At 37.7% G+C, this 12,603-nt stretch overlaps 1 protein-coding gene across 1 annotated transcript; it reads left to right on the forward strand.

The window, feature by feature from the left end:
* The first annotated feature begins 49 nt into the window (after positions 1 to 49).
* il21r.1 (interleukin 21 receptor, tandem duplicate 1) lies at positions 50 to 7,590 on the forward strand. Its single transcript, XM_084434923.1, has 9 exons — positions 50 to 123; positions 889 to 1,192; positions 1,552 to 1,672; positions 2,060 to 2,168; positions 2,314 to 2,513; positions 3,136 to 3,281; positions 3,370 to 3,620; positions 4,604 to 4,703; positions 6,511 to 7,590. Exons 3-9 carry the CDS (start codon positions 1,573 to 1,575, stop codon positions 7,201 to 7,203), a joined length of 1,599 nt encoding a protein of 532 aa, XP_084291049.1. The 5' UTR covers positions 50 to 123; positions 889 to 1,192; positions 1,552 to 1,572; the 3' UTR covers positions 7,204 to 7,590.
* Positions 7,591 to 12,603: the final 5,013 nt, after the last annotated feature.

Consider the following 12,603-nt stretch of genomic DNA (forward strand, 5'->3'; position numbering starts at 1 on the left):
GTCCATATATACTGGTCGAAATTGAATGGATTGTTTCCTATAATTACAGGCTGACGAATTGCAAGGTAACATTATTCTCTATAAACGCAAACTGATGGATATCACCTGAACGTCCAATTTAAGGTAAAACACGAACAGTTAATTGATTAATTAAACAATGTAGCTGATTAAACCATGTATATTTTGTGATTAGTTCAATAACACTGCATTTTAACTTCTCTGCTGCTTGTTTTTACCGAGTCAGAGAAACCCACTGATTTAAAGGGATAGTTCACCCAAATTTTTTTTAATTCTGTCATCATTTACTCGCCCTCAAGTTGTTCCAAACCTGTATGAATGTCTTTCTTCAGTTGAAGATAAAGGAGGATATTTTGAAAAATGTGGGTAACCTCATTGACCTCCATAGTATGCAGAAAAAAATACTATGGAAGTCAATGCTTTCAATTGTTTGGTTTCCCACATTCTTCAAAATAGCTTATTTTGTGTTCAGCTTAAGAAATAAACTCATACAGGTTTGTAACAACTTGAGGGTGAGTAAATTACAGAATTTACTCACCCTTTAATTTTTGAGTGAACTATCCCTTTAAGATTTAAAAATTTTGGTCAGGCAGTTCTTGGACACCTAAATGTTGTCTTAGCTCTCAAGCGCACATATGATTGAGGATATAAATGTGAATAAATATTAGTCTAATATTCAAAACACAGTCGGCTCTTTTTTTTTTAATGCAGTACTGTAGGCTATATTACTACCATTTTACAGCACTCATACCATAATATAAAATGTCACACATATCACTGCTTTTTCATTTTTATTTAGGCTATTCATTTCATTTTTGTATGCCAAGCCCTCATTTATCTGTTTTCTGCTATATTGACCCCCCAAAATAGATTCTGATGACACTGCACATTTATCTGGCCCATCTTCAACAACAGGAACTATCCTTAATTGGTCTCATTGGGGGCGGAACATCTGCAAATGGGATCTTATTTTAACCACAACCACATCCTTTATGTCATATTTTCGTCACAAGCACTCTGACTGTGCATGTAGATCAGTAGAAGATTGGAATAGCGTGAATGTCAGGTGGAGTAATGCAATGTGCAGCTGGTATTTGATTGAAAACTGCATATTTTTATATTTTAAGAAAACGTTTATATTTTTGTAAACCGGTTCAATGGGAATATTATCGAGGTAAGTTTTAGAATTTCTCTACTTCTTCTTTTAAAGTCAGTTTTACCTGTATTTTCCCCCCCAACCTCAATCATCTATTTTTCTTGTTTAATCACCATAATGTTGCTTATAGACTAAACAATATGATGATAAACATCTTAAATGTTTGTGATGCTTTTCTATATTTTCTATATAAATATGTTATTATGTGTATGTATTATTAATTACCTTTTTTTTTTCTTAAGTTTGTTGTTGTTATAACGTTTTATCTTTTTGAAAATGTAAATTAATTAAATTAAAAGTACAATATCAAATTTGGTTATATATTACCGATTTAAATGCCGTTATGTATTAAAATAACATGTTTGCTTTCTTTGCAGTTTGCATGTTGGCTCTGTACAATGCATTTGAGCAGGGCTCACCACAGTTGGTGTCATTGTTTCTCCACAATGGCTCTATGGCAAGCCATATTCTTGCTTGTTTGTGGACTTATTGAGTGCAGTAAGTTTGCATTTATTGCATCTAACACTGTAAAAAAAATTTTTTTTTAATTACTGCCTTAAATTAAGTACAATCAACTTGGATGTTTAAGTAATTTCAACTTAAATTACATTAAACTGACTTTAAAAAAAAAAAAAGTTGAAAATTGCTTAACTTTTTTTGAACTTTTTTTTTTAAAACAATGTAAAAATATACGTATGATTTTTTACAGTGAAAGTAATTCGTATCATCTTGTAAAATAAGTGTAAACATCCTCAGAAGGATATAGCTGCAACAGTATGATTTGCCTTGTGTCCTTTGACCTAAGCAGGTGTTGCTTTGAGAAGAAACGCTGTACCGTTTCTGTAGCTCGACTGACCACATTTCCTCTCACTTTACTCTTTGCAGATGACGCTGTGTGCAGTGTGACCTGCACCACAGACTTCATCTCCAAGCTCAACTGCTCTAATTCTGACTCGGCAGGAACGGCTTCGTGTGATATTGTGGCAGATTGCAGGTACAGATCTAGCACACTGTGTTCTGACTTTTGAGAATGTGAATCTACTGAATCATTGTCTGGCCTCTGCTCATTGTTTTTTTTTTTAACCTGCTATTACCATTGGTCAACATATTGTTTAATTAGCACGTTTCATGTCTCGCAGGGATGAATATTCTGCCGTAAATGGGAACTGCAGTATCAGATCGCCACAATCCTGGTGCACAATGGAACCAGAGGATGTGGATGGTATTATGGCGTTATATGATACCAACTGCTCTATCACAGTAACACAAATGGACAAACAAGGCAATATGGAGATCCCGACAAGGCGTTACACTGAAAAATTTGTTTTATATAAATCTAGTAAGTTCCTCTATCCACTTCAGCAGCAGTGTAAAAATAAGCTGCATTTACAGTGAAATCCAAATCTGAGATCCCTGCAAAAAGTGCTTTGTAGTGAAAACCCGCTCTTTAGATTATAAAAATGTTTTTCAAACAAGTTGTTTGGGGAACTCAAAATGGTTCTTCTGTGGCATCGCTGCAAAAACCCCCTTTTGGGACTTTTTATTTTTAAGAGTGTATGAGGATTTTCACCGTCTTGTAGCTTTTGGTTTGTCCTCTTTTGCTTTCAAGTTTGTGTCAAACCTGATGATCATGTTCTCCGGCATGATTCAAGATGATCCAAAGAGAATCTTGAGCTTCAGTGGAAGGAGAACATCTGACTGGCTGTACAAAGAGTCACATGATCATCGTTAAACAGACATCACTGATTAGTGACATAGAAATTGTGCAGAATCTTGAATATCGCTACTTAATCTTACATGATAACCTTCCTCAAAATCCCTTAAACCTTTTTGTTGGAATTGGATTTTAATCCCAGATGTTTAATGTGATCTCAGACTTATTGGACTCCACTGTAATTCATCGGCCTTGTTTACTTATGTACATTATTCACTAACATTTGTTTTCTTTTCTTTTTTTATAGTTAAGCCAATGCAACCTTTCAACCTAAGTGTTGCAAAAATTGATGGGGGTTTCAACCTCACTTGGAATGTGGCTTATGAAGGGGAAGATCTGTGTAAAAAATTATACTACAGAGTACGATTACGAACTAAAAGTGACCCGAATGAGGTAAAAGATCATTTTGTCTATCCATATGGAGGGAAAATTACACACATTTTTATACTTTTTTTTTTTGAATATGTTGATTATTCCACAGAAGGGGCAAATTTACATTACGCAGCAGAACCAACAATCCATGGTTATCTTCAGTGAAAAACTCCTACCAGGGAGGCAATATGTGGCAGACATTCAGGTTGCTGTACATCCGAGGTGCTTTACATCCATGTGGAGTGAATGGAGCAACAGTGTTGAATGGACATCTGACTTTCCAGAGACAGATCAGTACTATTTCCTGCTGCTGGCACTTCCTCTTGTGGCGGTGGTGCTGCTGGTGTACAGTGGTAAACTGTGAGTATCACCAGTATTTCATCTTGGCCTGGTTTCACAGACTGGGCTTAGAATTAGCCAGCAGTAGGTCTTAGTTCAATTAGGACATTTAAGTGGCTTTTTATAAACGTTCTTTTAGGGGGATGGTGTGCATCTTGAGACAAAACAATGGCACTGATGTATTTTAAGATATGTTTAGGCTTAAGATATAATAGGCTTAAGCTTTGTTTGTGAAACTGGCACTTATGTTCCAGTTCAGATCTGCATTTGTCAACAATTATTTATTTTTATTTTTTTTGTTGCAATCTCAGTTCTAACTGTTTACTTCCCAAAGATAAAGTTCAAAGTCTAGCTCCTCGTGGAGGCCATGAGGTACATTAAGACTTTAGGGAATTGTACAAGCTCATACAGAAGTCACTTTGTGGGATATGGAGAAGTGAGGCAAACTCAAACCTCTCTCATTATGACTGTTTCTTCATTTATGAGTCACAGGAGTGTCTTTATTATCTGTTAGTCATATGCCTTTGAGACTTATATTAACCTTTCAAACCATCAAGATTCAGTTCACTCCTTCTTAAAAATCTGAAAGATTATGTACTGAGAAGTTTGCCTGATATCCCACATAGTGACGGGCTTAATAAAAGACTACAGACAAGTGTGATCTTAAATTTCGATAGCGTCTTCTAAATGAGTATTCCAGTAATCGATATGACAGCACTTACCGTATATGAATAGTCCTTTCTCACCTCCTACGTTCACAAAAACCACAACAGCAGCAGATATGCTTGTGCAGATAGTCTATTTTCATGTAGGTCAAAAAACTGGAGGAAGTCAAAGCTACAAGCTCTGCAAGTGCATAAAGTTCGTCAGTTTCCGTGACAGCTACTGTTTTCATTTGTTTTTCAGCACGTAATCATCATATGTCCAGAAATGACAGCATGTTTTAAATGCATCCACCAAACTACACTCCAGTCATATAACACTTTGTCTTTTTGCATGTATAGAGGGGGCATCAAAAAGCCAACCTTGGCCAGATGGCAGCACATCCCAAGCCCCTATGAGTATTTCAAACCGCTCTACCATACACATCAAGGAGACTTTAAGGTATGTTATGTTTCTAAATCTCTTGTGCATAAGCAGAAGTCTCTGTGCGTGTAACATTAGGGGACTTTCACACATGCGACTTACTTAACCTAACTCGCAAGAGGGGAATGTGACATTTTTCAAATGAGTCAGTCTGTAGGGGCTTCAAAGGAACAGGAGGGCTCACTTAACATTTGGTAGCGACTGCGTTAAATATGAAAACTGAAAGTAGCAGTTTTCCCCTCTAATGGAAAGTACTCTGAGTTCAAACCCAAACTCTGATAAGGTGGGTAGTTATAAATAGTTGTTTTTAACTAAAGGGGAATTTAGTGAATATTCCACTGGGTAGGCTAATGTGAGCTGAAAAATACTACCCTCTATCGAAAGCACAGAACAACAAAATAAAAAGGAGCTATTTCTTCTTGTTGTTGTCCCTCGGAGCACCTCAGTAATTCTAAGATATTAATGAGGATTTCTCTGAAACATTAGCGTTTTGAAACTTGCAAGACTCGAGGCTCCGGCTTTATTTAACCATAGCAGCAAATGAGGAAATCGTGGCAGCTATGTGGTGATCTTTATTTTCGAACATATTCCAGTAGAGGTCAGTAACAGGCTGCATTAGCAACTTTAAAACGTTTAGAAGGATATATTTTCCAAAGTGCTGTGTGAAAATAGTAGAGGTGTGTCGTGGGGTAAGTGTTTTGATCTGCTCCGTTTTTGGTGTAAATCGCTCCGTGACACCCTGTGTAATTTTCCAACCACCTTAAAAATAGATTACAATTTGATTATAATTGATAAATAATCATTTTATACCTGCATGTTATGTCTTTTGTTTTGTAGTTGTGCTGTTTTGCGTTCATAATATCAGTTTTTATTTCGGTGTGCACAAAGCACCTGAATGCTTGAGTCAGTTTTATTTAATGCGTCTAAAAGCATGTAACGTTACTAACCATTCATAAAGACGAAAAAGCTTTTTATGAATGATTTTTGTTACCCTTTTTTTTATTAACACATTTTAAAGTTCAGGAAATGATGATTGCGATAAGATAATCTGCACGTAGGCGTTGTTTTGAGTGTTTTGACATTAAGCAGTGGTCGGGTTTATCGGGTTCATTTAGTGGGTTAGAAGGATCATGTGATAAGACTGAAGTGATGCTGAAAATTCAGCTTCATCACAGGAATAAATAATTTTTAAGTTATTTTAAACCGTAATATTATTTCACATACATTTTTACTGCATTATTGATCACATAAATGTATTTGTTGAGAGACTTATTTTACACAAACCTTCGAATGGTAGTTTATACATTTCACATAATCAGTACAATGACTTGAATGCACCTCATTAAGATGAACATGTTTTTAATTTCATAATTAAAATTTGGTAAAAAATGTTTGAGGGGGCATAATGTTAAAAATGTTAGTGATACATGTCCTAATATCATAATGAAGACAAACAACTAATTAAAATAATGACATTCTTTAATATAATCATTTGGCATATTTTTTTTATAAAAAAAAAAAAAAAGGTTAAAAAGTGTTGACATTGTGCTAATCAAAGTCTTGTGATGCAGGTCCATTTAAAATGTGTTTTTTTTTGTGTGTGTGTATATATATATATAGAATTCATTTTTTTTTTTTAAATATAGAAGTGTATCATTTAGTAATATGGTAGGACTGAGGAAGTGACTGTCCCGCCAGTTGGCCATAAAACTTTCATACTTCTCACATACTTGCTGTTGATCCCTCCAGTCTTTAATTTAATTTAATTTCATTTATTTTCATCATGACCAAATAAATAAAATGATCTACTTGTGTTTTATTTCAGAGGTGGGTCGGACCAGTCCTGACGTTCAATAACTTCGATTTCCATGAGAAGAGCACCACTTTCCAAGTGCTTTGTGAGAGCAAGCAGAATGACGGCTCAGAGGAACCTAGTAACAGCAGGAACGGTGAGCAGGACTTTGGTCTGGCGGGTCAAAACTCATCAAAACTCTACTTCCTTGGTGGCAACAGTAACAGCGTCGCACACTCCGGCGGACACATATCGATGGACACCGTTACAGTGTCTGGTCAGGAGGGCGTCGTGGCCGACTGGTCCGGTGACAGTCGCAGACGGAGCCTAGAGGACTTCCTCGATGACAAAGACACCAATGAGAGAGTGGCTGAGGTCGCAGACAGACAGCCTCTTGTACCTGAAGGCAGTGGGAGTTTACAGGGTTTAGACTGTGATGACTGGCATCTACAGGAGCACGACCTGGAGAACATTGAACAGGTCTCGCTGGACTCTTACGGTTCCAATGAGGAGTCCGATGATGGTTACCCACAAATGGGATTGGATTTAGATACCATAGACAGTGGATTTCTGGAGTCAGACTGTTCAAGCCCGTCGGCTTTTGATGGGAACGAGCAGATAGAGACTGATTCACTAGATGGCGTGGGAGGCTCCCATTCGAATTATGTCAAACAGTGGGTGGCTTTTACAGCGGTTCAAGTTGATGCCCACAGCACTGGAAAGTAGCTGTTCATGGGAGTTTCTATTACTACATTGAACTGAATCAACCGCAACTGAATAATAAACAGGAGATGGTGGAAGCGTCTATAAAATATCTGAAGACACTGAATCTAATTTTCTCATAATGTGTTGATGTGAGCAGTTTCTCCTTACACTGAACTGTATTTGTGGCACAATGCCACAAAATAGACTAAATGTTAGTCAGTTGTATGATCGTTCACAGGACATTGGTTTACATTTGTCTGCAGGACAGTATGCATGGATGCATCTCAACTGGCATACTATCAATCATGTAGATCAGAGTTTGCGCAACTAATAATCATTATCAATCACTCTAATTGTACATTTTCTGTCATGCTCTATTTTTATCTGTCAGTAAAGTATTGTAATGCTTGGCATTTTTAATGTGACATTGATATTACAAGAACTTCTGTGGCAACAATACAGAACAAAATCCCATGAATTATTCCACTAAACTATATTTGGAATGTTTCATTTTTCTCTTCAAATCGTCCCTCTCCTGGTCAGCTTTGCACTTTAAAACTATATTTCCTCCCCTATACTTCACTTCTAAATCCAAATAATTATGGAATCCCTTATGGAATGGAGTTAAAAAAAAAAAAAAAAAAATAATAATTTAGTAAATGAAAGTTACAATTACAAGAAATAAAGTCTCAGAGTAAAACTAAATAAATAAAAAGGCAACTATGACTTTATTTGTCACAGTTGTGATATATAAAGTCATAATTGCCTTAGAGTCTATCCTTTACAGAAATATATAATTAACATCTCTTCCTCTGGGAATGTTGTTAACACAACCACTCCCTATGGTATGCAAAAGTACAATTAGTGTGTCCTAAATCATAGTCTGTAGCATGCCAAAAGTGCCTGGGTGGTTTACTATCCCAGTTAACAAAAATAGGTTCTAAGAACGTTTTGCTTACATTCCCATTAAGTTATGAAAACATTATTTAAGTTCTCTGAACTTCAAAAGTTAAAGGGATGGTTCTGAGTTATTTCAACCTAGGGTCCTTTGCACCATGACCTCGACCCCCCCCCAGAAGCTTTTTTTCCCTTGGTCGAACGTTATTAAAGTTAGAGCTTATTTAGAGATATCAGCTGAATGGCTTAGTGCAGGCGCTAATGGATCCAAGGTTTTATCTCATAAATTACCTCACTAATAATGCCCAGAATGATACCAAACTTCTACAGTAGTACAAATAGGTTCTGTACTCATAAAACGAGGCATTGGAAAGTTTGTAAGTACATCAGGAGTTTATTTAAATAACACTTGCTCATGCTACTGCTAACCCGGACGTCGAGGTCACTTCCGTGATTTTGGAAAAACGATATGTAACCAAATTCAAGGTTATTTTGGCTAGAAGTGGGTTACTTATAGCCGGACTATATCGGGTCTATAGTTAACCTAGACGATGAAATGACGGCTATTTGCTCGCTGGGAGCCCCGTAAGACTTTCGTTCATCTTCGGAATGCAAATTAAGATATTTTTGATGAAATCTAAGAGCTGTGTCACTCCTTCATAGGCTGCTAGGTAATCGATATCTGCCGGCCCAGAAAAGTAAGTAAAGACATTGTTAAAATAGTCCAAGTCACTACAGTGGCTCAACCAGTTTATCAAGCGACTATAATACTTTTTGTGCGCAAAACCCCCCCAAAAATAATGACTTTATTCAACTATTAATTTTCTTCTGTGTGGGCCTCTGATGTGAGTTCATGAGAGCGTCACGACGCATGCGCGAGAACTGAGAAGATGACGTAGATGGGTCTCGATGTAGTGTTTAAAATGGTTCTAAACTGTGCATTTCCTGGATGTCCAAATCGTGAGAAACCAACGAGTCAGAGCTCACGTCAGAGGCCCACACGGAAGATAATGAATAGTTTGTTAGTTTGCAAGTTGTTATTTTGTTTTGGTTTATGCACACAAAAAGTATTATAGTCGCTTGATAAACTTAAAGTGTGTATGTCAGGTTAAATTTTTTTTTTAGATATATTAAATAATGTTTAGATGTCTGAGTGAAAATGTAATTATCATTAAAATTATTTCTGTAATTGCCCTACAGTAAGCTTTATAGCCATTTCTGTCAAGATCATATTTTTAAAATGCCGCTGAGCTGTTACGTCATAAGAGGGAGACGTGCCAAAAAAGTTCTATTCAAGTATGGAGAGTTTTGAGTCTGAGGAGATCCAAAATCCCCCTCAAACCTACGATGGCCCACAGCCATACAATTTTGAGCCTCCCAGGCGTGAGACGGATGAGGAGCCAAACAGAAATTTAACTACTTCCTATCGAAGAACCATAAACATCTGGTGTGAAGAGAACCAGTGGAGAGTTGGTCAGGTGTCTTGGTAAGTATAGGCATAACTTAGAGGTGGAACGGTACATGTAAAAGCATTGAACCGAAACGGTACGGTGCATGAATATACACTGAGAATACACGGTATAAAAATAAATAAAACTCGCGTGCAAATGAATTAATGCGGAACTACTGTTAGTCACGCGGGTTATTTAGGGACGCCAAATCTGTAGCTCCGCCTCAGCTCTGAAGCTCCGTGGCTATAATGAACAGGCTGCGATGTCAAGATTGCAATTCTGGAATATGTTGGTTGGTTGGTTGGTTGGTGTGTGTGTGTGTGTGTGTGTGTGTGTGTGTGTGAGTGTGAGTGTGAGAGTGAGAGAGAGAAAGAGATAGGCGCGGACGCGATCGAACAGTGGAAACATAAAAACATTCTCCGTCATTTTCATTACATATGACCGAAGTCTTGAATACGGAAGCAGCACTGAAATCAGCGCGTTTGGTCCGAACAAACTTGACCCAGGCACGGAACACAGACCTGCTTTTTGGGAAAAGGTGGACTCTGTGACCGGTTTTAACGGTGTTTTTGCACCCAGCACAAACGCAGTAATTCACCATCGTGAAAATACGCCTGCGTATACCTAACTAACTAACTTAAATAACTAACTAACTAAATAAATAAATGTCCTAATCACTAATTCTCTCGCTCTATCACTCGTACAATTATCAACACAGCTCACAAACTTCTCCTCAACTCTGAACTGGGGAGACGTCTCCCTCTTATGACGTCAAGCGATTCGTTTGGGGGGAGGAGCAGTTTTAAGCGAGTACTGAAAATAACGAACTTTTTCATCTTATATTCTGCCTTTAGGTATCGAAAAACATAAAAAACAATACATCAACTTGTCAAACGTGTATTTCCCCTAACTATTTTGTGTTTATCTAAAAAAAAAATTTAACCTGACATACACACTTTAAGGTTGAGCCACTATAATGACTTGGACTATTTAAACAATGTCTTTACTAACTTTTCTGGGATGGCAGATGCAATTACCTTGCAGCCTATGAGGGAGTGAGCCAGCTCTCAGATTTCATCAAAAATATCTTAATTTGTAAAAAGACAAAGAAATGTCCAGGGTGCTCAGGGAGTTCAATAAAAAGTGTTTGAAGGTGCTCTTTGGGGTCGGGAATTCAAATAAATGTAGGAAAGAGAAGATCCAAGGCACTCTTCTTCAAAATTATTTAAAAAGCCTTTATTTAACTGGCTATATCATGGTAGAAAATGTAAAAGACATGGGGGAAAAAGCAACCCACGCGTAGTGGCACAAACAGCCCTCTTTATAGGGTGTAGAAGGCTGTTTGTGCCATTACGCGTGGGTTGCTTTTTCCCCCCATGTCTTTTAAATTTTCTACCATGATATACCCAGTTAAATAAAGGCTTTTTGAATAATTTTGAAGAAGAGTGCCTTGGATCTTCTCTTTCCTACAATATCTTAATTTGTGTTCCGAAGATTTACTAAAGTCTTAAAGGTCCCGTGGCGTGGATTATTTTATTATTTTATAATGTTTCCTGGGGTGCCCTTATAATGTTAGTATGTTTTTTAGTTTATTTAGAAATAAAAGGCATTTTTCCTAGCCTGATTTTAGTCACTGATTTGAACGCTCTGTTTGAAGGGGCGTGTCTGCTGTGAGACTTCAGTGTAAACGCCCACTGCTGTGATTGGCTGACATGCTTGCATATGAAATAGCTAGCATTACATGTGGAACTCTCTCGACCACTTTTACTATTACAGCTATTATACGTTTTTACTATTACAGCTATCGGGATTAACGAATCGTGAGAAGTTTTTTAAGTATTTAGATCCATTCCCAAGAGTTTTGGCAAGTGTCCAGATAAACTCGCGCTGTGTGATTGACAGCTTCGGCAATTGGAATATGTTCATCCTACTAAGAGAAACGATATGAAGTTGATATTTTAGTCACTGATTTACTGATGCATAAACAGTAGCCTATTGAACGACTTTGAGAGAAAGATTATCTGTCTGAACTTGAACAATTACACATCAGAAATTCACATAACTCACTGGTTCTTCAGAGGCTCGGATGAAGGAACTAAAAAAATACTTTTGTGTTCATTTGTACATCCAAACACTGAGCAACTGCCATGCTTCGCTCGTTTGTCTCTCTAGGAAAAACCAATATCGCGCTCGCGCAGCTCATTTTCTCATGGGCGGGCCAAATTCTTTTTGTGGGCAAAGAAGAAAAATGGGAGGTAACCTTTTCCCCTTATGACGACATAAGGGGAAGATTTCTAGATTCGCCCGTCTGAGCTTTCATTTTCTCAAAAATACCCAGGGCTTGGTTTACACCCATCAAAACTTCTAGCCACTGGGGGACCATAGGCAGGCTAGGGAAACTCATATTATGGGTCTGGAATGGGAATTAAATAAGTACTTTGGGTGTCTTGTTCATATTTATTTTCATATAAAAAGCAACAGAACTTAAATTACATCCAGTTTTTAGCAACACTGTGCACAAGCGTGAATCTCGCAATATCCATCTTTGATCTCACAGGTGTAAGATCCACTGCGAGAACAGAGAACTGTCCGGCTTGCCTGTGCTTTTTTCACTCCTCTCACTGCAGCCGCCTACTCTCGCATACATTACAGGCTAGGCAAGGCGCATCTCAAATAAGCCTAATATCGCGGAGCTCATTTTCTCATGGGCGGACCAAATTCTCTTTGCGGCTAAGCAGAGAAAGGGGAGGTAACCTTTCCCCTTATGATGACATAAGGGGAATATTCCAGATTCGCCCATCTGACGGCCATTTCACATCAGGTGTGTTCGACATCGGCTGCGGCTGGATGTAACCAATCGGTGAGAGTAGCCGCGTGCAGGCGGGTTGGCCTGCAAACCAAGTCAGACACATTCTGGTTCCCGTAGTGACCGCTAACGTGGTGTTTGCATACTTTACCACAGCTGAAGTGAAATAATGCAATATTTGCCAAATAATACACAGATGTTTCAGAGACATTTTCATTCAATACTTTATGTACTGCTTCATACAGCGTCTGTTTGAACAAGAATAAA

Source organism: Rutilus rutilus, assembly GCF_951802725.1.
Source record: "Rutilus rutilus genome assembly, chromosome: 1".
NCBI classification, from domain to species: Eukaryota; Metazoa; Chordata; class Actinopteri; order Cypriniformes; family Leuciscidae; genus Rutilus; species Rutilus rutilus.